Here is a 27,259-nt window from a genome sequence, read left to right as displayed (position 1 = left end):
GGTGACCGACACAATGACAGCCCCCAGGCAGAGGAAGGGCGTGAGGCTCGCCGACGCCGCTGACGAGCAGCCCGCACAGCAGGAGGACGCGAAGCCTCGTGCAGAAATCCGGGCTGGTGCGTAACCAAACGGGTGCCACGTCGGGGGGTTTTGCTTGCGTTTAGCTTTTGGTGGCCATCGTGGTCTGCACCAAATACACAGTCATGCTGTATTTTACCAAGAAGCAACCAGATGAGACAGTAGAACAAAACACTAGACTGTTGTATGATGATCTCTATTTTATTATCCAAAAATTTAAATGAGTAAAAAAAAATTCAATTTAGTAACATAGTAACATTTTTTTTCTTCTAAGCCCATACAGGTGGAAAGCTGTGGAACATACTTTCATTGACAGTTGGTGGGATTGTTGCAGTCTGTCTTGGACTTCTCACTTCTGTTTATATTGCTACACTGCATGAAAATGACCTCTGGTTTTCCAATATTAAGGTAACAGTTATTTTCATAGTTTTGTCAGTGCTTTCTTAGCACAAAAAAAATTTCATGTGTAAAATCAGAAACTGTTCATTGCTCCACTACCTCTTTTCACATACTCAACCATTTCCATAGATGACTTTTCCCCAACTGTGCGCTACACTCATTGCCACACAACTCTGCTATTATGCTCCTATCTGAGAAGTAGTTCCTCAAATTCTTCCCCTCATTGGCCATCACCTGGGGTTTCAAGAGTCTATTTATGTTTTTCTATAATGAACTTTCTTGTATCCAAAGCAGTCATAGAACAAACAAAAAAAAAAGGCAACTTAATATATGCAAATTCCTGACATACAGTTCTGTAGTAGTATTTATAATGTGATCTTCTAATGCATCTAATGCAGTTTAGGCACAATCTCTCAGTATTTAATACCGATTGTATATAATACTGTCCAAAATTTGCAAACCTCAAGACATTTTTAGGCATTTACCAATGCTAAACCAAGATCTGCAATGTAGGAGAGCTTTAATTCACAGGATCCAGGACTGACTAGATATTTTTCCAGAATTATTGCATGGGAGAGTAATGCAATTGTACATACATCTAAATTTAACTAAAGAAAAGAAATAGGTGAGTCATTTTCCTTTTGAAGGAGCCTAAATTCACTCTGTGGTACATGTATTACACTCTATGAAGGTTATATATATATAACTGGAACGCTTATATCACAGTCTGCATCTTTACTAAACATTTTTGTGTCCCAGAAACATTTGCACAATGATAACAAAAACAGTTGGCACTTTGTGAAACAATGAATACTATGTTATACATATAATAATTTCTGTAGCCAGGCTCTTCCTTCTTTGAAAATATGGGAAATTATGGATATTCGGTATATACGGATATATGTACTGAAGATGCCCCTCAGATTTGCCTGCTCCTTCCTAAAGCCAGTATTAATTATTTCAACAGGAGTTACATTTTTTGAAAGACCAGTATATGTGGCCAGAAGTCTCTATCTGAAAATAACAGAATATTTTATATTCTCCTGTTTACTTAATACAATGACACAAAGTGCACCAAAAGAAGTAGGTCTGTATGTGCCTATAAATGTTTGAAATGTCCATTTTATTTGATAAATATTTTGTTTATTGTAAGTACACTCACTCTATTGCCATTACATATCCAAAATGGAGAAGAAAAAAAAAAATTCAGATACTTCTAATCTGTTTTCTGCTGCCTCTGTATCTGTTATTTCATCCTAAAAATTTGTGTGATAGTCAGTAATACTGGAACCTGTTGCACAATTTCAGCCAAGGTGGTGGAAGGATAGAAGTCTCAAAATTACTAAGTTTATCTACAAGTAGTGTAAAGAAGAAAGAGATGAAGGTACTCTCAGTGAAAAAGGTTACAAATGTGAGATCAGAGGTGCTTACTGTGCCAGAAAGTCAATGCGACTGCAGTATTATTTTTAAAATGATAATAATAGGAGACACTTCAGTGAGAGTTAGCATATTTTTAAAGATAAATCAGTCTTTATTAATCTGCAATTCTAATGCAGAGCCAAAAGTGACCAGAATTTGTACATCCTGCTGCATTCAAAGCTATATGTCCAGCGTATGTATCTTATTCAGGTGTTTTACATGTGCACTCTCTCAGCTTACATAGATCTTGCATGGTCAGACATATGCAGTTTATTTTTGAACTTGCCTAAATTTATAAGAAGTGGTTACTTGTAAACGCATACTTTACAAGGAAGATTTGAAAGCCCTTGTAAAAGTTTGTTCTTAAATTATTTAATACAGTTTAAGGACAGACTGTATCCCCTACAGTTTATTTGCTAATAAAGTAGTTTGGGAATGACTCAAGTTTCTTCAAGCATTTACTGCAGTTGCTTCCAAGTTCGAAAACTGATTCTGCTTTTGCTTTGGTTAACAAGGTTTTCAAAGTTTTAGTTTTGGTTAAAGTACAGCTCAGATTCATTACCTTGCCAGTATCTTTATCATACCATTTAAAGGCCAGAAGCAAGAGTAGCAAGTTGGCAAGTCCAGATTGTATTTTGATATGATTTCTTTTAGCTAAGCAGAGAAGAAACACATTAGAATGTATGTGGATGAAATAAAGTACTGTTTATGAGGGTTGTGGGAAGAAAGAAGATGACATATGAAGAGCTTGTGAAATCTGCTGTTAAAATGAGATGGGAGAGCTCATCCTAAGATCTGTAAAACAATATGTGCATGCCTGTGTGCCTAAATGCATCAGTGGGCTAGGATCTGTAGATATACATAGGCTTTTCAGCAATTCTAAATTGTCTAATCTAATCGTAATACATACCATCTACTAACAGAAGACAATAGTAAAATATATTGTCTAACAATTCTGGAACACTATGAATTATCTTGAAAATAAATGGAAATTTCCTGAGTTTTTTTCTTCAACATTTTATAGTTTGGCCCATACATATATTTCTGCATATTTTAACTTAATCTGTTAAAAATTGTGAAGTAATAAATTTTATTTTGTTGCACACTCCAACACCAATTCCCAGAAGGGAACTAAAATCTAATCCTTGACACACAATTATTTTGTGCCATGGTTAATAAATTGCAGGGTTTATTTTGTTTTAATTTATTAAACATAGAGGTAAAAAGCAACACTAACACACATTCACCCCTATACCTGTGGAACAGTAATGAATCACCATTGCTGCGAATTAGAGGAGAGTAAATTCTAAATTAGTTGTATTTTTGAATATTTCAGATTATTAACTTCAGCTATTCCAAAGCAGCTGTTAATAGTGCAATTTTGAGGGGTACATATTACTGTAATATTACTGAATTCTGTAATACAAGAATTGTATTGTGACATCTTTATGAACATTTTTTGTTGCCATCCGATGAGCTACAATTAATCAGATGATAAAAAGCATACATACAATGGTCTGCTAACAAATTATCTTTAAAGTAGTGAAAGATCCAATTGAAAGACAAAGCTGTATTCAGATAGTACAGATATTAAGGGAGCACCAAACATATATTTAAAAAAAAAAAAAAAAAAAAAAGGAGCAAAATAGGATAGAACATGTAGGATAAAGTTTTAGCTGTATTTAGGTGTAGTTGTCCTTGTTTACAAAACCTTACAGATCTTTTTACTTCTTTACTCATCGTCGCTCATCAGTTAATAATATTTCTCTGCGTTCCCCAAAATAGATGTAAATAGAATTGTTCCCAAGAACACGTGAGGGTACCACTCCTTTGCCACCTTCTAGAATGCTCAGTGCAGGAGCTTCCACCCAGTCAACCTTTCTTATTCTAGAGTAATAGTGGAAGATAATTGCCCGTCTACAGCTGCTTCTTTGCGACCAGAGAGTGAGAACTACTTAATCTCCTAAAAGACCAGTCATCCTGTGAAAAGAAGTTCAAACTTGGCTAAAAAAGTCATATATACACGATGCTTATTTCTTTGCGGTGATTTTCCTTTCACTTTCTCTCTCATAACATAGGTTACAAAGGGGTAAATGAGAGACCGCTTATTCAGAAGTATTTCAAACATGCAGATTTAGAAAGCTCCATTGTTAAATGGACGTCAGAATTGCTGCATTTTCTGAAACTTGTCATAGAAGTAGAAATCATAGGAGGTTACAATCACCTACCTTGGTCAAACAAATTTCATTTCTCCTTTAATGAAGTTGCTACCTGCAAGAAAACAGGAATAAAAATACAAAATTTTAAATCATTTGCACATGCAGGATAAGAATCCTTGAATTTCTTTCCAAGATGCTTTTAGTTTATATCTTAATATTTTGATCATGAAAGATGAAAAAGTGGGGAAACAAGTAGCAAGCTAATTAAAATGCCATGAAAGTAAACATGTAAGCCATAAACAAAAGAAAGACAGTCCAATGCATTGGTGGTGTCCTCCCAAAAAGGTACTTGTGGCTTTTGGATACTTTTACTCTAGATCAGAAGTCTGGTCAATATCTGAGTAGGAACCATGCCCTTCTAACAGATGGCCATGAGGTTAACTAGCCAAGGAGACCATGGATGTGGATTTAATACTTTTGCTGAGGGCATGATTGGCAACCTGGAGCATTGATAGCCGCTGGTTTTGCTGCGTTCGCGCTTCTGTATTGTTTGAAAATCTTCCTGATGTGAATTAAATTGAACTAAAAATACTACTACTACTACTAATAATAATAATAATAATAATAATATCTCATGGATACAAGTTGTGCTTTAGGTTTTTCAAAAGAAGAAACTTTAGGGACAATAGTCAATGGAATGAGAGCTTTGATTAGGCCCTTTGTTTGTAGAAATTCTCAACTCGGACTTTGTCCGCTTCTGTAATATTTTGAAAGACTTAGTTAAGAAGTTTGAAAACTTTTAAATTTTGCTTTGCCTTTGAGAGGAAGAGGGAATGTCAACTTTGTATATCATCTTGTATACTTAATATTATTGGAATATAGTTCCATAAATTGAAATCACATATAATTCTATGTATCCTAGAGGTTATATTATTCTCTCTCCTCCCCTCCTTGCCCCCCTGCCACCCTTGGACCACTGGTAGCTTCTTTGTTAAATACTCACAAATTAAATATACAGTAAGATCAACATGTGCTCTTATAATGCCTACTCATAACTCTACATGTTTTTATTGTCATGGAACACTAAGAAAAGTATAAATTGCTATAGAACTGGAGAAGTATTGTGAGCGAATAAAGCAGATGTTATCTTAGCATGAAACAGATGTAAAACTCACTAGTGTTTGTCTCATAAAGTATAGCATTTGGTTGAATACAGCTGGTGCCAGGATAACAAATTAATCATGTTTGAATGCATTTTTGCTAATTAGATCCCCCTCTGAGATTACTCTCTCCCTCTTAATAAATTCCAAATGTTAACATTTCTTCTGTTTGATAGCAGCCGCTTTCTGGTATTATTAGAAAACTTTTCACTAGTGATGAATATAAAACTAGAGCTCGTTCAAAATCTAGCATTCTCATTCTGCTAAAGTATGTGGCTTTTAATACTTGATGCCAATGTCAGCTTCTTCTGCTGGTATTAAAATGTTTTGGACTGTAAAGCAGCTGGAGAGTTTAATTGTGGACTTACTTTTAATCGGATGCATTTTTATTTGTTGATTTTTCCCACATCAGGGCTTATATTGGTTTACTTTGTCAACAGTTGACTTCAATAACACACATGTCTTCAGATAAGATTCTGTGGTGGGCAGTAAAGGAAGGAGGGGCAGGATTTTTTGTCTAGCTTTATGTGAGCTCTGAAGTAGCATTGATTCTGTTCCAACATAAGAGATGAGATAATCAATAGGACTGTATAAAAGAATGAAAGTCTTAGGATTTTAGGCAAAGCTGCATTACGCAGAACAGCATTTATAAAAATCTGGGAAAACAGTATAATTCCCTTATTTCAGTAATATTCTTTTGTAAAGAAGAATGAATTAAGATTATCTATAGAAATCTCATTTAGATTTCTTAATGTATTACTTGTTTACACCACATATGGGAATCTTGTTAGATTTTCCAATAGAGATTAAGCCTTTTCTAATTTACTGCATAACAAATATGTTTGCTGCAGTGTTTTTGTATAAACTGAAACTAAAAAAATCTAATAGTAAACTAATAATAAAATAATTTTGGATAAGATACCATATTATTTCTTTTCAAATTAGCTGTTTATGCGGTCTAAGTTTGTGAAAATGAGGTCAGCCAAGTCTCAATTTGTTAAATTTCATTAATTCTTCTTATCTAATGAGCTACTGAAAGCAAGTGAACTGCAAAGCAGAGATCCTGTACTGAAAGCAGTTTTCTCTAGGACATTATTAACAGCTTTCATGTCTCAATAGACCTTACCTGCTGCAGTACCAGGCAAAGGGAGAGGCAGAGTTTAAAATGTACTTAACCCAAATATTTTAAACATTTCTAGATTAAGATAAATATCTCTATGCATAAAAAAGAATCAAAGTGCCATAAATCTGTTACATAAATACAGGAGTCACAATAGCTGTATTCCTGCAAGAAACAACATCTAACAATGCAGAGGCAGCAGCATACCCCATCAGATAAAGTCTCAGAACTGTACAGTGATTTAGTCCCAAGTATAGCACACAGGATTCGTTAAGTCTTAAGATGGTAAAGATATGGAATGCTATTGGGTATATAAATCTGGAAGAAAAAGTTAAATGCTTGTGGTTGTAAAATCCAGCTGTTGGCTACTGCACCTATCTAAATACCTGATATGGCCAAAAATCCAGAATATTTCATAAATACACATCAGAATCACTAGTCAGATACGTTCTCACAGTTAACAAAAGTATTAATAACTCAGCCATTTGCCTCGCCTGAATTTGTCAATGTATTTTACCATCGTTTGGATGAGCTGCACAGAACACATGAACCCAAAGAATCAAGCCACTGTACAAGTGAATTTCCAAGTTTCCATTTTTTAATTATACTAGAATTTGAAATAAACTTCATAATGAAGAAGTACCATATCTGTCAAACTGACTTAGCAAGGGAAAAAAAGCAAGCTTACATAATAGTGAAATGCTGACAAAGTTTTTGTTAAACTTATTTGCAGGAAGTAGAAAGAGAAATTTCGTTCCGAACAGAATGTGGACTGTATTATTCCTATTACAAACAGATGATTCAGGCTGCATCCATCCAGCAAGGTATTGTAATCTGTAAAGTAAGTTTTACTTTGCAATGCCAGCTGACTGTCTTTAGTATTTTTCCAAATACAGTGGAGGACAAGGAAGGCCATATGTGTGAAAGATCATTTAACAATTGTACTAGAGACAGATCAGTTCTTATTCTAAAGAGCCACCAAGTTACGGACACAGCAAATATCACAGTGATACACTGGTTTCTGTGCCACACCTTCACTTTGAGAAAGTACAGTCACTTGGAGGAACAACTTCTTTATCTGCTTTATCTGCTAGGTTTCAACTATACAGGTTTATACAGTGAATTATGTGTGTTACTCATTTTGTACATTCTTTTTTTGTACTCTTTCTTCATTCTCTGTGTGTATTGAGAGCCATTTATGGAAAAGGATAATTTGCACTTTGTGCCTGTTAAGTCAGTGACTCAAGCTGCTTCCCAGCAAATCATGTTTGTGCTGTTTTCTTGTTTTCTAGCTACCTAAGCAAGCTCCCTAGTAACTTTGCTTATACTACACACTTGGCAATATTAGCTTGACTTATGTTCAGAATAGTCACAAGATGGATTCTTTCTATCATTAAAAATGCCAAGAGTCTATTGATCAAGATCCAGAATCAACTATAAATCCTACATTAGAAATATAAGCGTAATAAACATTTTATATGTTATTAAATACACAATATTTGAATTAGCAAATTGTAAGCAGGGAAAATGAAGACCTCAGAAGGTCATGATAATGTGATTTGAACCCTTATCATTGCCAAAGTTTGCGGTAAAAGATTCTAAAATACATTTGAAAAGTTTTTCACTGTTCAAATGAAGGTGGAGGGGGAAAAATGACATTCTCCTATTTCAATTTCTCTTTATCATTAAGGTTTACATGGTTTAGTATATGACAATAAAACTGAATCTGTGAGGACAATTAACATACTTGAAAGAATGAATGTTTACCAGGAGGTGTTTCTCAGCATTCTGTATAGGATTCTTCCAATTCAGGTAGGCATTTGTTTATGGCTTCAGACTGTAAGTGCATTATGAAGATTCCCCAGTGATTCATAGCTCCCCTTTTCAGTTATATTCTAATTAGAAATATTGCTGATACCTTTTAATTTGTAAAGGCAAAAGCTAATTCGTATTAAATAAACTTTTCTTTTTCTCAAGAGTTTTATGTCAACATTAATATTCTTCTGTTTTACAGCAATACTTAGAGCCTGTTTATTTTTATATCTACACTTTGTTTGGACTTCAGGCAGTTTATGTGATTGCTCTATACGTAACAAGCTGGCTTCTTAGTGGAACATGGCTTTCAGGGTTATTGGCAGCTTTCTGGTATATTACAAACAGGTAAGTCATATTTAACATTCAGTCTTTTTAAAATTTTACCTTATGTCAAAGGTAAGGCATTAAACCTTCACGTGCATGATTAATCAGAGGAGGAAAAAAAAAATTACAAGGCATTTCTCCAAATTAGTCAGAAAACAGTATGATGTTTATATAACAGCAAGTTAGATAGTAAAATTAGAAATGAGATGAAATTGCAGGCTTGGATTTTAAATTTTCAAGCTGTTTAAGTACAAAGTCAAATCACTATCTAAAAATAAACATCTTTTGGACTTGTTCCCCAGGTGATGTATCCCATCTTTTCCAGCCTAGGATCTCTTAGATGTTACAGATATCCTCTTACATGCCCTTCATGCCTCTCCTCACCACCCCACACCTAACCACCTGGGATTGTTTCAGTAACCCATGATCATCAGAAGTTCAGCTTCTCCATTCCGTTATTCCTGTAGACATCTTCTGCACTAAGAGTCAGAAAAAACAGATGGCAATTGAACTGCTCTGCTGCTTCATCACCTGAAGATATCTCAGTACAGAGAGAGACACTAAAGAACTGGCTTTAGGCCAGCATAAGGCAGCTGGAATGAGGCTAAGACTGGTAACATAGGCTGTTATTTGTAACTTAATCAACTAAATCAAAGTACAGTGTCAGTTCTGTCATCAAAACTGTTTGATATGTTAATCAGCAAATCTAAAAAAGTTTATCTGCAAACTCAAAAAATACAGCATGATTATAGGTATGTAATGGTGAAGCTAGTGTTCTTTCTCCTAAGATGGGAATAGTTTAAAAATACATGCCAAGTAATCACTCTTCATGAGGTCACTCAAAAGATTCAGAAGGTATTTGTTTTGTCCAGCTTTTTAATAATTCATGGACAATGGAAGCTTGCTACTGTTTTTCTCAAATAGAAGAAATACATGGAATTGATTTGGATAAAGACTTTCTGTCCAAATGAAGTCTATCTGAGGCTATGGAGTAGCTCCATTTTAGAAGTATTTTTTTCTTCCTGTAGCTAAGGATGTCCCAGATGTGCTGCTTATTTTTATTTTTAGCAAATATTTCTTCTACAAAGAAGTACAATTGGTTTCCAATTGGTCCAATGCACTGGAATCAGAGGGAAGAAACTGAAAACTGTTTATTATTATATGTGTTTTACACAAACTGAAAATGGAGTAAAATTACTAGTTACCTGAAAACTCCACATTCTGGACTTTCATGTGGTTTTGTTTTGAATTTTGTTTTTAAATCACCAAAGCTCTGCTTTGTAAGGGAAGTTTAATCCATAGCATACAACTTTTAAACAGTAAATTGAAGTACAAGCCTTGAGGTAAATAATGGAGGATTTGCAAAACTTTCATATTGATGTTTTTTCAGTCAGATGTGTTGAATGGCATAGACTGCAGAGCTGCAAATTTGTTTATAGTTATAGACAGTTCTAGTTAGGATATTAGATATATATAGTATGTGTGTGTATATATATATAAATACAAAAACATACCTTTCACTGCAACCTTTTTATTACCAGATTTGGATTCTTTGTATTATACTGATTAAACTGTTTCTTTTGAACAGAGTAGATACTACAAGAGTAGAATTCACCATTCCTTTGAGAGAGAACTGGGCACTACCCTTCTTTGCAGTTCAAATAGCAGCCATCACATACTTACTCAGAACTCATTTACAGCCTGCTCACGAAGTGAGTATTTCTAAGCGTGACAGTAAAGCTGGTATCAGAAACATCAGGTCTGAGGTTGAAACATGAAGTGCGGATAATGGTCTATAAAATTAAGGACAAAATTTATAGCAGTGGATAGAGATAGAGATCACTTGTAAAAATGAAAACATTAAGTAGGCAAACTTTCTATTAATTTAGATATAGTTGAAATATGAAGAAATACATATGCCTAGCTTTGAAAAAAAATTAAAGGGATGCTTTTAACTTTAATGGGAATCTCTAAAGAGTACAAGATGACAGTGCTGTGTATCTGAGAAAACATAAGAGGCTCACAAAGAGTGGGTAGGAGAAAAGCTTGTAAAGCTCAAGCATTAAATCTTTTCTTTTGATTTCATTTGTATTAATAGTTCTCATCTGCAGGAATAAAAGCAGAGTCATGATACAGTTTCTCTGAATTACAGTTCTAAGTCATTACTCCAATTTGTTTAGGTGAACTAATATTTTAACATAAAATAAATACATGTTAATCTATTGAGCTGAGAACTCATCATTTTCTTGCAGGTGATATTAAAACAGTAAAACAGTTATAAATGCAATAATGTGGAATTCTAAAAAAATACATATACCCCCTCCAAAAGAAGTTACTGTCCTTAGATTTTTTTTTTTTTTTTTAATAAATTCAGGCATAAAGCTGGATTACCTTTCTAAATAAGAATTTCTTTATTGGGAGAAACTGAAGCTAAATAAAAGTTCTTTCCTCCCTCTCTCAGAAATGGACACTTCTAGCTGTATTCATTGCAACCTTCTTCTTTAGCCTGACCTGGCAATTTAATCAGTTTATGATGCTGATCCAGGCTCTGGTATTATTCATACTGGATTGCTTTGACTTGCTTCCCACAGCAAAGGTAAGATCATGATTACAAATGACTTAACGTTCACATTTTAGTCATAGAACTAACGACTTTGGAAGTATTACACTCCCCAGTGATCTGTATGTCAAAAGTAATGCAGAATATATTCTGTGTTTCTCTGACACTGTGATTATTTAAAAGCATATATTTACTGTAAGTCTAGCAATGAATAAACACAAGGTATACCCTTTCTGCTATTTCAGCTGATTGTATTTCATTCTAAATTCACTGTTTAATTTTATTCCAATTTTATATGCTGTTGAAATCAAATAGGAAAATATTTAGATCCAGCTGTTTTGACACTGCTAAGGGATCACTTTTAACCACCATCGTAATAGTAGATCTCATAATTCAATTGAGCCACCAACTTGAACATCAACTCTAGATTTGCCAGAAAGAATTGAAGGCACAAGAAATCTTTTTCTTAGGCAAATCCGTAGCAATTTATAATTTTTGTCCTATCTTGCATCCTTGTATAGGCACTCTACCCTCAAATAAGAAATAGAATAGAGCAGATGGCTCAAGAAAAGTAGCATCTTTTCTACATTGAAATTCACCATAAAATAGCAACATTACCACTACTACATTGCTGAACTGAATGAGTCAAAGTAAAACAAGTGTTACCAGGAGGATAAGCAAGCCTTAACTGTCAATCCCAAGAAACAGCAATATGTTGTAGTAGATGAAAACATAGCCTTGGAATTCAGTGTCAATGAAATTCTACCAAAATCATTTCAGCCCATTTAAATGGTGCACTATGTCAAAAAGGTTCTTGCTTAAACTTTATGAAAAATTACAGCAGAATCAAGAATAGCTCATTTCATTGTCAATTTGAACCTGACAAATATTGGTGATGGTGTTTAACTGAAAGTTAGTGTGGTGGCTGCATGTTGAAATGTGTGGCTTATTTAATAGCTTCTAAACTCCTCGTTACATATGAAAATGTAAGCTGAAGTTAGCAGCTAATGTGACAGATCAGTGACCTTGAAGGTTGGCCCATTACCAATTTCATGCTAAATTGTTCTAAAACTGACTTACTGCAGTAAAGTTGCTCCAAATTAATTTTCCAAAAAGTGTCACTTAAAGCTGGAGTTTATTGGACTGTTTGAGACTGACTAGAGCACCGCTGTAATAGAGGACTGAGCCAGGGATCTACTTTATATTAAGTAAAATTTGTGTTTCAGTACCACTGCATCAGAAAGCAGCTGTTTTCTAGTCAGTATTTTCAGTTGAATGTTAATAATAGCTTTTTAGTGTAGCTTTATAAGACATAAATGTTGCACAAAAATCAGCTAATGTTTGATTGCTTAGCTGCAATGAGTTGTAACTCTTGGGTCGTAAAGGTTTAATAGGGGTTACAGAAGTACATCTGTGACTGGAAAGGACAAAAAAATCCCCAAAATAGTAAGTAACAAACTTTTCCTTTTTGCAGGTGTTCAACATATCCAATTTGTTATAACATCAAGTTTCCATAGCAGATATCTAAAACATTAATCTAACAATTCTGGAAATAAACAGACAGAGGATGTCGTAATGGCTATGAACCTGATGATTTAGTGCAAGACAGTGTGTTTTTGCAAATATGTGGTTGAGATATATTTCAAAATATTTGAGGAAAAATAGCTAAGACTGTAAAGCTTTGCCGGCATGAATTTTTTTTTTTTTTTTTTTTTTTTTTTACAGGTTACGTGGCTGTATATCATTCAAGTTTCTGGATTACTGTTAGTCTGTGTCCTGCAGTTCTTTAATTCCATGATTCTTGGATCATTACTGATCAGTTTTAATGCTTCTGTTTTGATAGCAAGAACAATTCAGGTATGTACTGAAATACTTCTCAAACAGTAAGGAAACAGTGAAGGAGAGAGAAATAATTTTCAAAAATCTCTCCCCTTGCGTGATCCTCTTAAATTACTAATACTAATTAAAGTAATTACTCTAAAGAAATAAAAACATTGCATGATTAAATAATAATGAATTCAATTACACTAACTGTAGCATAACCGAGTACATTACACTCCATAATTCAGTGATTGCTATTAACATTTATGATTGCGTAAGCTGTAGTATGCCTTTTTTTAAAAAAGTATTTTTTTCAGCAGAGTTTGTCTTGGTCTTACAGCCTCCAACAAAACATTCTATGAGAAGGAGGCAATTTTTAAGTTTATTTTACTGAAATTTATTGTATCCCTCAAAGATTAGGATTTTTTCCTTCATTTCCTGTTCTCTTTTTCTGATACTGGTCTTTGTTTACAGCTTCCACTCAGAATATGTAAATATACAGAGCCATTTGTGCTGCAGCTCTCTCAGTCTTTCTTTATCTTCCTCAAAAATCAAGACTCTGTTTTTTTTATAGCTAGACCGTGCCTGCACACGGCCCAAATTGTCTGCAAACAGAAGACAATTCTGGAGCTCATAACTGGAAAATTGCTCAAAATAGTATCACCTGACACTTACAATCAGAACATGCCCTTGTCATATTTAGGTGGTAGATTATCAAATATATAGATGGAAAGGCACAAAAAGATGTTGAAATTAGGGGTTTGTTAGATCACAACCACTCTTCTTTCACTGGGTTTCAACAATTCTGTAGGCGTAATGGGACCATTTCTGAAAGATGCCCATTTGGCTTTTCATAAGACTGAGCCAGATGAATAAAGCTGGACAGAATTTATGACTTTATGTTCTTTATGGGGAGGATTATGGATTTTTTTTTTTTTTTTGCTTACATTAACACAAATTTGATCTCAATTAGACCTAACAGTGATTTCAAATAGTCTCTTTTGTCTTTGTTCCAATTATATATAATCTTTATGTTAAGTGTGTTAAAATGCTAATATATGATTATTTCTAGAAAAATCTTAAAAAGGGAGGCTTGTTTAGTAGGCTCGGGAAACTTCTCCTCCATGTATTATTCGTTTCATGCTTGACCCTTCTCATAAATAAACTCATTAAGGTAAGCAAATCATTTTATTGTTAAAAAAAATAATTACATTAAAAGCTGTTTACTAAAAGGTCATCTAAAATAATATCTTTGAACAAGAATCTGCAGTGAGTATTCACTGCATTTGAGAGAATAGGCTTTAGAAATTGAAGATGGCTTTGTTAAATCTTTTTAAAGCATGTATTCAAGAATATTACCGTAAATTAGCACTGTGTCATCAAGTACATATGCATAGAAGATCATCTGCAGTTTTATAGAAGTATAGATCTGTCCTGCATAATACTGCTGAGCATTTGCAATTTTTTCATCTAATTCTATTTACTCTTCAATGAATCTCCTTAAAAATGAGTACTTGTTATAGAAATAATGTAGAATATCCCCTAGTTTTATTTGCTTCTTGTGCAAAGCGATCTACAAAAGGAACATGAGCAACAGTAATATTTCTTCTGCTTTAGAGTTTTAGTCTCTACAAGAGTTTACACATATTGCAAACTAAAAATGAATATGCATTGAGCTGTAGCAGTAAGATGGGACAAGTCATGAACTGAAATATATTTAAAACTAATGTGATCAGTAATTAAAAAAACTACTCTAGCACTTTTATTTCTTAAAAAAAGAAAAAAAAAGTTAACAACTTGCCCACAGCACCATAATTGCAAACTGAATGCTTATGATACTTTTTGTTGCAAAGCTCCACGTTTCAGTAAGCCTGTGTTGATTCTTAGTTTCATTAAAATTATTTTTAAAGTGTTTACTATGTGAATTTTTTTATAGTTAGAATTATTTTCTTTTCTTTCTTAGAAAATTCTAAATCTCGAGTCAGATGAACATATATTCAAATTTCTGAAAGCAAAATTTGGATTTGGGGCAACAAGGTATGATATATTAGGCTGCATTTTTATTTTTTTGTATGACTTAAGTCTACACTTAAATGTTACTCATTTAAGAGCTTGATCATAAATGAAACAAATGTTGTGTTTATGTCATTTTTCTTCTGGCAATCACATCTGCAGCTTCATTATTGCTTGGGAAAAAGGTAACTTTGGTCCTGTTTTGACATCAAGTTACGAGATACATGGTGACAAGGATTATTCTTTTTTCTTTAGAGATTTTGATGCTAACCTGTATCTTTGTGAAGAAGCTTTTGGTTTACTACCATTAAATACTTTTTCAAGACTTTCGGATACTTTACTTTTTTACGTCTACATTTTTGTTCTCTTCCCTATGACAGTAACAGCTGCAATTGTTGCCTTTCAGAACCTCAGGTACAGTATGTTTTAAAATCTCAGATTTTTATCACTTTCTTGCCTAGATTTATCCAAACTCTTTTGCTTACTGTGTCTGTTTTTTGTTTTTTGGTTTTTTTTTTAAGTTAGTTTTCCATCCCATTTCCCATGTGTTGTGCACTTCATATTAAAATTCTCTTCTGGAGATATCCCCAGGCTGCTCAGAGGTGAGCTAGGATAAGCCATGCCCAACTCATTGTGATCAAGAGTGGCAGACTGCAACTTTGCTCCTGCAGCTGCTGCCTAATGGTAGTCTCCTTAGCCAGATAGTTCAGGTATTGCTTAAATCAACGTACTTTTAGTTTAGAGTATTTGGAGGAATTTACAGAAGACTAGAAAAAAAGAGTGCTAAGCTGTTAGCAGGGTTAAAAAGGTTAATTGTAGATCTCTCAGTTTTATATTGAATCTGGTCAAAAATTAAAAGTAAGTAGTTACAGATTTTATGGAAGATGAGATAGGAGACAAGACAACAGGGATGTTAGCATGGTCCTAAAACTGTGGTAAAATAGTAGTTGTGAGATCAGCCACATGTAAGGCATTTTGTACCATTTAGATGAGCTCTTTGCACAGCTATCTGAATCAGTGAGTTTAAAAGCAGACTCTGCAGCTCTTTTTTTGTAATTGTAAGTGCAGTCCCAAACTTTAGCTTTTTTTTAAAAGCCGCCCAGTTACTTTGATTACCTTCAAATAAAAAAAAAAAAAAAAAGCCTTTTTTTTCCTGACCAGCCTACATCAAACAACGCTATCCACATCAAGCAGTAACAGTCCTTTCAGCATTTAACTTCCATTCTATGTCTTTTGTAAAATCCAGATACACCAACATAGCCCACAGAACACAGTTAAGTTCTTCACTTGCATCAACAGCCCTCTAATAAACCTTATGAGATTAGGTGCTTCCAACTCTAAACCAAGGTGTTCAAGCATGCCTTTCTATAAACATTTTTGGCTGTCATTTAAACCCATTGCACTTCCAGAAAACCACCTTTACCTTGGCAGATGCTGTCTCAGGTTAGTGCTATCCTAATGACATCATAGAATACTGGGTGAAAAAGTTCTTGTAGCCTGAGAGCAGCAGTACTTCTGTCAAGCATGGGAAGGGTAGAATACTTTAAGATGCATGTAACTACTATTTGAATTATACAACATAATAAAAGACTTTTTATTTCTTAAATTTAATCAGTGGTTCAACTAAAGCTGAAAAATCCGTGGGAACAAAAGAAGACTGCACAATAGCACTGAAGCCTGGAACTGCTTACAACTTGATTCACACAGTCCTTTTTGGATGTTTAGCATTAAGCACAATGAGGTATTTTTTAAAAAATAATTTTACTGAAAGTTTTTGCAAGTAATTTAATAAGAATATAAAGTATCCTTGCCATATTCTGCTGTGACCGTGAACCAACCTCTCTACTCCTCTCTCTCTCTCTGCTCTTGGGGCACTTCTACACTGAGCTACTTTCAAAAATCCAACCACAAAGTGTTTGGAGGCAGAAGTGTGCTCAGGAGTTCATGGGAAAATGCAAAGTTGATCTTTTACTCAATTCTTTCAGTGTCCTGAAAGTCGCGTTCAAAATTTCTCTAGTGTAACAATCTCATCAGCAGAGTTGAAAAGAGCTAGAAATAATCAGCAAGAACTTGTCTGTGTTCTTCCAGAATGAAGTACCTCTGGACATCGCACATGTGTGTGTTTGCATCATTTGGTCTGTGTAGCACAGAAGTATGGGGACTTATCCTGAAATGTGTTCGTCTCTACACATCACAAAGGGTTAGCACTATATTTACTGCATTTTGGGAAATGCTCCAAAGGTGAAACAGTCAGGACTCAAGAAAACAATCCATGTATCAAATGAATAATATTTTAGACTAGATACTTCTAGAGTGTATTTGTATAAACCAGTAGTTAGTAACATTTATATATTAAACAGTTCCAATTGAATACACTAGATGGCAATATAGATGCATCTATGAAAAATGATACAGTGTTTTTTCATTTCATAGTGTAGATATAAACAGTTCATGGTAGGTTCTTTTTTTCCTATAGATTATGTTACATTTTTAAATAGGATTTTATTTAAAACAGAAGTAAAATAGGGTCTTAAAATTTCCGCTCTGTGACAAAATTATCAGGCTTGAATACATTAAAAGAGAAGTTTATCCAAATAAATATACCACCTGAACTAACCAATGTATTTTTTTTATGATTTCTCTTAGACATCTGTGATTAGATACTCTCTACCAGTAATTACATTACTGTACATTTCATATAAGGTAAGATTTTTTTCCTGTCAATATTCTAGCATTTTTAGATGTATAGTATTTTCCTTTTCTGCTGAAGGGATATACCTTATATACATTTAAATACAAGATTTATAACAGAATTTCAAGAATGATAACCTGCCCTAATTGCATTTGCATTTATGTCTATAAAATTGTACACATTGTACATATTGTAAGCTCATGTGATCCCAAATACTTGTTTAAAGATAGAGCATTTATCTAGTTGCAGGGGTTACCAAGTGTGATTGACATGCATAATTTGCAGAAAAGATAAGCTTCCTGTTCCAGTTTGAGCTATTAATTACTAAGTTCAGATAAGGTACAGATTGCTTTAGTGATACTAGGTTTATGTATTCTCCTTCCAAGACCTTCATAACTAAACTGACTCAAATAGATTTTAATATCAGAGACTGACTTATCTCTTTTCCAGATAAGACTTCACCTGTTCATGCACAGTGAATGTTCAGATTGCATGAATATCTTGCATATTTAGCACACAGCGTTCAACTGGCCAGCATGGCTAGATTTCTTGAACTAATAGTAACCAAACCTATATTTTATTACCTGTTAGGGTTACATTTGTGATAAGAAATAGGCTTCAGTGCTATTCCTCAAAATAGGAGTTCTATCCTAATCCAGAATAAGCTAACGAAAGCCTCTTTTGGGGCATGTGGTTACTACAATCCCAAATACGTCACTTGAAAAACAATTTACTCAGATACAGATGCAGCCACGCACTAGCTAGCTTTCTGATTACACATACAGTGTTTTTTGAGACCTGCAAGATAACTCTATTTCTCTTTACATATGTTTTCTTCATTAGAACAGTACAAAAATCCCTCTCATGTAAAGTGAAAGTTCTGGAGCATTTCCACGCATACTTTAGCTGTGTTACAGATTACAACACATATGCACATACATACATATTTATATCCTGTACATATGTATACTCAATACGAAATATTCATTACATTGCACTTCATACTCCTTATATACAGATTTCAGTAGCATCAGTGTCCACTGCATTTAACTACTCAACAGAAGTGTCCATGCGATTGCATTTAAATGAATCAGTCATTCCTAAGTCTGTTCCAAAATTACCAAGGTGCCAAAGATTTTTGGCACTTAAAGTCAGTTTCTGAACTTCAATAATTACATTTTTTGGTGAATAATTCTGAAATTTCTTTTTTAGTAAAAAGGCAGTTTGAGGAATTACATGAATGGATAGCTTATCTTCATATTTGGGGCAGCATATAGCTCAGCTCACGGTTATCATCTGAGCAATCAGTTTATTTTTGGCTGTACAGAAGATCTTCATGTACTTTTATATTTAATCTGAAGTTTGTAAATTTGGCAGTGTGCAAAAGAAACAACAAAAGAAAATTGATCATCTTTACATATGTGTCATGATTCTGCTTTTCATGATTTGACATCTGTGATTTACAACACTACATAGTTGTATTAGTTCACACACTTTAGCTTGCTTTAATCAATGTTTATTTTGTCACTGTTGCTCTGTTGTATTTGGATTTCTGTCTGTTCCTCAGTTTTCTCTAGGTTTGACTGTAAGTTGTGTTATCTGAAAACATTGCTACCTCAGAATTACCATTTTAAATATAATTTCAGAAAACCTTACACTTACAAGATACACTTACAACTTGCATCTTAGCATAAACCAGAATGAGCTCAGATTACCAGTTAAGAAGAAATACAGATATCCATTCCAACATGGAGAGCTTTTCTTGTTCATTCTGCCTTCTGTATGTTTTACTTCGGTTTTTGTTTCAGTTCTGGCCAGGAATAATGGATGAACTCTCGGAGCTGAGAGAATTCTATGACCCAGACACCGTGGAGCTGATGAACTGGATTAAGTAAGAGGATTTTTTTCTCTATTTAAATGCTATTTATGTAGATCTAATGTTCTTAGTTATAGTGCTCTCTCCTGTTTGTTACAGGTCAGTAAACTCTAGTGACCCATGGGAATAGTTAAAGAGAAATGGGCTACCTAGAGGTGGCATGCTAAGGGCTATGGACATCAGTTAGATGTGAAGTCTCAGAGCCTGCTCTGCTATGTTGAGCTTCCTGGCAGTATATTACACTCTGTATGTGTCTGAAAGCAGTTTACTCCACTTGCTCCCTTAAGTACACATAGTTCCCTGAAAAAAAGAATGGACAGCTTGGAGGTGTCACATTTCTTACACAATATTTTATCTACCTCTTTGCATCAGTAATAATCCATTGAAATGAATTTTTCCCCACACACACTTCCTCAGTCAGATGGCCCTCTCCAACTTGATAGTTTTTAAAGCCTTAGAAGTACAGAGTTGCAGGGCTGGAAGAATATTTGTAATCAAGCTTGAACTTTCCAAGGCACAGCATAGGTGCAAAGCTTGTATCAGGAATATGAATTAATAATTTTAGTCCCACCTGATTAGTTACACTTTTTCACAAGGCCTTTCTCACACAGCATAGGACAGTATTTTAGGTGGAAACCATTTGGGAAACTGCATGTAGAAAATCCTGAGAAAAGGGCCAGGTAGGGCATTCCCTGGAGGACTGTGAACATAAAGGGCATGTTTTGTGAAATCAGGTCACCACTGAACATTAAGGTCAAATTCTGACTAGAGATATTCCTGTGTGTGGAATATATTTGGAAAGTGTTTCCTTCTTGGAGAAAATATTCTGAAAGAATATCTAAATATACTACATTTGGCCATGCAGTGTTTGAAAGACTTCCTTGGAGCACTGTGTAGTGTTTTTGCATATAGTGAACTTAAGGGAAACCAGTCAGTCAGCAGTTAAAGCCCATTCCACTCCAAGCAACATTTTTATAGTTTGTAATGTTGCATTTCTTTAGTCCATCAGCCAGAGGGAATAATTTACAAGCAAAATATATGGCAACTTTCACTGACTTATTTTGAAAGCAGGACGTGTTTTTTCCATCATTTAGTATCTATGTGGCCATATTGACATGTTCTTATGACTAATGTTTACCAGCCAGTTCCATTTAGCACTGCTGTTTTATTAAGAGATGGTAAATGTCTGATAGTTCAGGTCTCCTGGGTACAATATATGGAGTTATATAGAGATTTATACATGATATATGCATGTGGAGTTATTCCCAGCCATGAACTGGATTTGACTGGATCCAATGAGAATAATTTTTCTTACATTTGTAGTGCTGAGAATGCTCAACTGATGCATGCCCTCTTCATTTTAAGTCATGACAGACAATTACAGAGTGAAAATTTCTCTTTAGAATTTATTGTGTTTAGAAGTATTATTCATGTAAAGAAAAGCTAATTATCTATGCATTAAATACCAGTCAACAGAAATTTATGTTATGCTCTTCCAGGTGGGACTCATTTTCTTAAATTTTGATGTGCAAGAAAAATATTTTGCTGTATTAACACTTGATAGTTCTGCTATAGTTAATGATCTGTCAAGTTTGCATTATGCCCATTGGTGTCAGGAACTAATTATTAGCACTCAGTGTGTAGAGCTGCAGTTTGCCATGCGTAGCCCAGAATTAAGAATAACTCATCTATATTGCAGTCTCTCCATATCAAGACAACCCTTCTGGCTGCTTAGATCTAAATGTGTATTCACTTTTTCAAATATACTGAATCAGTCAGCTCTTCCTTTGTCCGATATAAGCTGTCTATAGTTCTATTTACTAAAACTACCATAGCATTTCCAGAAGTTTTACCAGGTTGTTATCATTACCATAAAGTTTTCATAGTTTTGGACTGACTATCCTAGAGCATTTTTCTAGGAAGACCTAAAAAAGAAAGCACTTAAAGAGCACCTTTAGATCCTCTAAACCTAGAGTTTTTGATACAAGGATCTAATTTATCCCAGTCTTTCCCCTCTCCTCACCTACCACCTTACTGTTAATGTATTCTAGCTCTACCGGTGATCCAGGATAGTTCACAGCTCTGGTCCCACATTGGAGGGCCACTTCAGTTACTAGAAGCACTTTCAGTTACTGGAAAAACTTCTAACAAGTCTCAGACTACAGCCAAACCAGATTCTTGTTACACACAGATGTGTGTAAAGGAATAATCTGAGATTTGTCAGATATTACAGCTTTCAAAACTAGCTACAGGGTTCAACTTGGAGGACTTTCATAGAAGCAGACATTCTGTTTCTAATGCTATAACCTCTAACTGCACAGTTGGCTCTTCCAGTAGAACTTCCTTAAAACAAACTCACAACAATGTTTTAACAACATAATAAAAGAAAGTACTACTACCACTTTTTAAAGTTTTTGCAGAGGAAGCATAGGCCTATAATTCCCATAAAACACTTTCTTTTCAACAAGTTATTCTTCAGTATTTACATAATTCTCTGCATTTTTAAACATATATTAAAAAAGCTTCATGCATTACAGTGCAGGGCTTAGTCTTCCCATTAGTTCAGCTGTAATTAACTTGTTCAAAGCTCAGAGCTTCAAAAATAAATGAGATTATTTGTTCAAAATGCCATCAGGTCTGCTTGGAATGACATTTAAATTATATAATGTAAATCAGTTTGACCTGCAAGTCCTTGTCATTATTTAGTGACATTTCATACAGAATAGATTGTTTGCAGGTTGGGCAGTGTGGTATGAAACTTGGCAGAAAGCTATAAAAACAAATTATCCTTTCATTTTATACATCATTTGTTCAGACATTTGTAAAAAATGCTTCGCTTTTCTATAATAGAGAAGTGTCACTCAGTGGTTTGAAGCACATTAGCTGCCTCGGATGCAGCCCACAGCTGTTAGTGCCAGACTCAGACATTAAAGAAAGATGCCTGCCTGCAATACAGCAATCACAGCTTCTGCAAGATCTGTTAATTGTCAGGTCTCCCTCTTGTGGCTCTTTCTGAAGAGAACAACTTGGTAACTGCTACCAGCTCAACTTCTTTAAGCTCCAAATACCGAGGACAGACATCATTTAAGGTCAGGTGTCTGCCCCCAGCAGTGTATTCCGGGGACAAGTTTCTTGGCATCACCAGGAAAGCGGGACATCTAACAGCGGTGATGACAGCCACGTGCTACTCTGGGACCAGCCCAGGTGACCCCAGGACAGGATTGGCACGTAGTGTCCCTATTAACTAATTCATTTCTTTTGATGAAACTTTTCTTCAGGACAGAGATGGCTTTGAATGATTTAACTAAAAAAGAAACAGTAGAGATTACATATTGTCAGGATTTAAAAAGAAGCTGTTTTTATGAACTTTTGAAAAACTAGCATTTCAGTGAAACTAAACTGGTGTATTAAAATACTATCTGGCCCCTCTAGATGAAATCAACATACTAGTGCTAAAATGTTTAGAAAGGGCTTGTAGTAAATATTAATCATTTCTAAGCATTATCCTGCTGAAGGCAATAGTAAAATTTAACCCTCAGTTTCCTGACATTTTTAGAATTTATAGCTGAGGTTTCAAAAGGCTTCTAAATACATCCTAGCATGTCTCCATCGCAACTGTTGTAGACTAACATAGTCTAACAAGAACGTATTTTTTTATTGCAGTTTGTTCACTTCACAAGTGTATGCTTTTTAAGAGTATGTCAGCAAAGGGAATATTGGAATATAAGGCTTCATATTGAAAGAGGGAAGGACAGGGAAGGTGCAAACATTTGCTTCTGCAGTTGCTCTCTGAAAAAAGGAGACAAAAAATTTAGTATTTTTCTTCCTTCTGATCTGTAATAATTGAGGCCAAAATGCCCCTTCTTCTCAGACTTGTGAAAATTTGTTTAGGTCAAACACTCCAAGCACAGCAGTGTTTGCTGGGAGCATGCAGCTACTAGCAGGAGTCAAACTGTGCACTGGACGGATCTTAACTAATCATCCCCATTATGAAGATAAGAATCTGAGAGAGAGAACAAAACAGGTAAGAATGTTTGATTGTTTCAGCTAATACTCATCCTGGGCACAGGCTGCACTCCACAAAACACCTACCATCTCTAGTAACACGTTACTCATCACATCTCACACTTGACCTGTTGTTCTAGGTTACTTTCCAATACAGTCCCAGGATTTAGTTTCATCTGTGAAACTCACTAGTACTTCGGGCATCTGCTAACTCACTTCTAGTGGCTGGTGTGTGTCTGAATAACTAACTACACCTGGATACTCAAGCTTGTTCTGAATGAATGTTTGGGTTCAGCTGGCAAAAATGGACTCTACCTCTCAGCCAGGTTCTTTAGCCTATATGGAGCATTTCCTTGATTTGCCCAATACTCTCATTAGCTCCCAAACAAGCTTATTAAATGTAATATAGAAACTGCCTCTACACAGAGCTGGAGAGAAAGTTTTAAACTGTCGTTCCCTATGAATTAGGCAGCTTCCAAGAGCTTTACAGATACCTATCAAAGACTTTCTGCAGACAGAAGCACAATTCACTATCTTTTGGCTTTGCAGTCAAACAGAATACTATTTTGCATCATAGTAGCTTTAATGTAGATACTCTAGATTGTTACTGAATACCTCATATATATGAATATATTTTGAAAATACTTAAGTCATCTGGTTCAGGGTAAAGGAATAATGTAAAAAACAAAGGAACGCATAGCAGTAATATACTTGCTATCTTATAAATTAATTTCTTCCTTTATAGATTTATCAGATCTATGCAAAGAGATCTCCTGAAGATGTTTACAGAATACTGCAATCTTTTGGCACAGATTACGTGATCCTAGAAGACAGTATATGTTACGAGAGAAGACACAGTAGAGGCTGTCGGTTACGTGACCTGCTCGATATAGCTAATGGTCATGTAAGTATTATATACAAGTTTTAGGAAATAATATATTTTGTTAAGCTTTTGGGGGAAGAATTATAATGCATTTGAGCCTGTTATTTTACCACCTCATTATGACAGCAGGAAGCAAGTTTAACACAACCTTTAAATGTGCTCACAATGGCCAGGATGAGCCCTGCTTGCTTTTTAATGGTGCTTGGTGATTAACAAGGAGGACTTTAACCTGGAGAAAATACATAATCACTTCCTGCTGAGCATCAGGTTAGCCATGCACATGTAGTGTTCCCCTCCAGAGAGGGAATCATTTTAGAGCTTCAGCTGCCTCGGAAAAGCAGACAGTTGTGCTATGCCCTTGTGTCAATGGGATTTTCAAGCATTTCTAGAGTTAACAAGGAGCCACGGCAGGCAACAGAAGAGAGAGCAGGTAGTGCCACTGCCACACCAGCCATTTGTGAATAATAGAGACCATCATTCTGTGATTTAACACGTCTTCCTCCCATTTGTTTCACACGGTCACTGTTGCCATATCTGAGCAGTCTAGCCTTTGAAGATATTTCCAGGGTTGTTTTTAATTATTATTGCTTTTATCAGTGAATTGACTAAATATATTTCACAAATCTGTTCCTTTTCATTACAGATCATGGATGGTTTGGGAGAGAATGAACCTGATTTGAAACCTTCATTGTATCCTCGCTTCTGTGAGGAAATTAAAAGAAATCTGCCTTCTTATACTGTGCACTTCACTAGAGTGTTTCAAAACAAAACATTCCACGTTTACAGACTTGCTAAGCATAAATAACATTTCCAGCAGTGGCCTCAAGTTCAGTATTTCAGTGCTAGAGCCCACATTAGAAGATGTTTACAAACATTGTAATCCATTTTACATTAATAGTTTCTTGTGTAATAACTTTTTTTTAAAATACTGCCTCATTTTGATAATACATTCCTGATGTTGCCAAAATTTTCATAGATACATGAATAAATGTTAGCAGGGACTATCTTGATTATCAAGTCTGACCTCTGAGTACAGAATAGCTAACCTGTGAAGCTCTGCTCAGGGTTTTGGGGTTTTTTTTTTTTTTTTTTTTTTTTAAACTATGAAAGTGATTCAGTGAAAGCAAACCACACTACTAAATTACTAGGTATGCTTTATCCCTGTGAAACATTAAAGTGATAAAAAATTGGGTCTAGTCTTACCACCTTGATCCTCTCCGACAAACCTTTATGCTTTTTTCAGTGCCTCTCTTTTTAATTCGTTTGGGCTGTATGTGGACAGGAGTTTCCAAGTGTGAGTACGTTTGCAGAAACAGCCAACAAGATTAAGGAATAAAACTTTGATGCTTGTACAGCATTTTTTAAGTGATACAGAAACTTGCTGTTTTATAATGTTAAGCATTTAGTGATGGAGTGTTATGTATTTCTATTGAGAATTAAGGTTGGAGCATGCTTTTAATACATGTTGCATGTTTGTATCCTCTTACAGTGCTCAGGACAAACCAAGAACAAATTTCTCTGCTTGAATTCTCACAGCACCGTTTTCTGTATTTGCTTTCCAAACCACAGGGGACCCCTTTCACCTCCGAGGTATTCCAGAAGTAGGATACTAAAAATGGAACACTGCCAACCTTACAACAGAAAGATTCATTTCAGACTAGCAGAAAATCTAGGTATTCAAATTATGTTCTGGTACTAGAACTTTGCTTTACAATATTTCACGTAATATTAGGACATTTTTTAGCACACTCAAGATTGTCGTGATACCCTTTTCTCCTTTTCCTAATAAATAGATTACAGGATTTTGTTTGTTTTTGTTGTTGTTGTTTGGGTTGTCTTTTTTGTTTGTTTTTTAAATCTTGAAAGAAGGGAAGGCAGACCTCAGTCTCTGAAAACTTTGCAATTTGTTTTTAGCCCTTATTTTCCAGGCTAGAACTTTGTGACTTTTATTGACTTTTTAAGTGCTGTGTAGAAAACAACTCACTTTTACTGTAATTTAGTGCTGTTTTGATTTTATGCTGAAATTAGAGATTGAGTCTAACAGTACTCTCCAACCTTAATTAGGTATCTACTAGGATCATTTGTTTCTTATGAAAAACAGACTTGTAGTAATCAAGTGCCTCTAGGCCAATGTTGAATTAACATTTGAACACTTATTAGATTGTTTGTGACCTGTGCAAATAACTATGTTACAATAATTACCACTGCAATTAATTTCTAATGATGAGAAACTTAAAGTGCTACTGATAGCAAACTCCCCATTTAATTTAATCAAGATGTGTAATGAGATTAACTTTCACAACTGAGCTGTGTTCCAATTCCAAGTGATTTAAATGTTTTCCCTTTTCAGCTGTAGTGAGGTAAATTACAGAAGAGATAGGAGACAGTTATGTCACATGCTCAAGCAATTTTATATTCAGTAAATACTCATTAAACAACATTCAACATCTCCCTGCACTTTCATGCTAACACAAAAGGAAAGCGTGCTTTAATCATGCTGAACTTAAATCAAACATTGACAGTAGCTAGACTGTTAAAGTGAGCAACTGAAACTCCTGAATGATTTCTAGCCTGTATCCCTTAATGAGGTTGGAGACCACTGCAGTTTAACATAATACAATAATAAAACATTTTAATCAGCATTAAAACTTTAATTAGGCCTGTAATGATGCATGCCTGTTCCTGCTGAATGCATGAGTCAGTGGTTTCCTCAACGAGTGCCTTACAGTAATTGAAAACAAGCACATGTAAGGTAAAGTATTTCTAGGATGTATTGTCTTATTTTAAGATGTGGTTGTGTTTTTCTGTGAAGGTGCATTAACTTTCTTGTAATTGAACTGAAAGATTCCAAGATCCAGTCATAGCCTGGGATTTGCAGAATTTATTTCTGGATAAGAGCTGAAGCTAAAAAGTCCCAGTCATAACAGTTGTTTTT

At 34.8% G+C, this 27,259-nt stretch overlaps 1 protein-coding gene across 3 annotated transcripts; it reads left to right on the top strand.

Annotated features, from left to right (window-relative positions):
- Window positions 1–25,407, top strand: DPY19L3 (dpy-19 like C-mannosyltransferase 3). Of its 3 annotated transcripts, XM_026042311.1 has the most exons (18): window positions 1–116; window positions 353–486; window positions 7,069–7,159; window positions 8,026–8,147; window positions 8,350–8,495; window positions 10,063–10,186; window positions 10,936–11,070; window positions 12,760–12,891; window positions 13,928–14,029; window positions 14,819–14,892; window positions 15,124–15,282; window positions 16,484–16,609; window positions 16,957–17,068; window positions 17,515–17,571; window positions 19,369–19,451; window positions 23,328–23,460; window positions 24,187–24,345; window positions 24,968–25,407. In XM_026042311.1, the coding sequence occupies exons 1-18, from the start codon at window positions 14–16 to the stop codon at window positions 25,127–25,129; spliced, it is 2,154 nt and encodes a 717-aa protein (XP_025898096.1). In that variant the 5' UTR covers window positions 1–13; the 3' UTR covers window positions 25,130–25,407. The 3 variants fall into 3 exon arrangements, with proteins under 3 accessions (XP_025898096.1, XP_025898097.1, XP_025898098.1); XM_026042312.1 differs by lacking the exon at window positions 13,928–14,029; XM_026042313.1 differs by lacking the exon at window positions 8,026–8,147 and having other exon boundaries at window positions 7,069–7,176.
- Window positions 25,408–27,259: the final 1,852 nt, after the last annotated feature.

The sequence above is a fragment of the Nothoprocta perdicaria genome, unplaced genomic scaffold (genome assembly GCF_003342845.1).
Source record: "Nothoprocta perdicaria isolate Ctin4 unplaced genomic scaffold, notPer1 scaffold_30, whole genome shotgun sequence".
NCBI lineage: Eukaryota > Metazoa > Chordata > Aves > Tinamiformes > Tinamidae > Nothoprocta > Nothoprocta perdicaria.
The sequence above is the reverse complement of the archived record's forward strand: the minus strand, read 5'-3'. Positions and strand labels throughout refer to the sequence as shown.

Excerpts from the sequence above, each read along its gene's own strand:
- DPY19L3 (XM_026042311.1), top strand. The coding sequence starts at position 14 with ATGACAGCCCCCAGGCAGAGGAAGGGCGTGAGGCTCGCCGACGCCGCT. Across the intron at positions 7,160-8,025 it reads GGCTGCATCCATCCAGCAAG|GTTTACATGGTTTAGTATAT; the intron begins GTATTGTAATCT and ends TTTATCATTAAG. Across the intron at positions 15,283-16,483 it reads GTTGCCTTTCAGAACCTCAG|TGGTTCAACTAAAGCTGAAA; the intron begins GTACAGTATGTT and ends AAATTTAATCAG.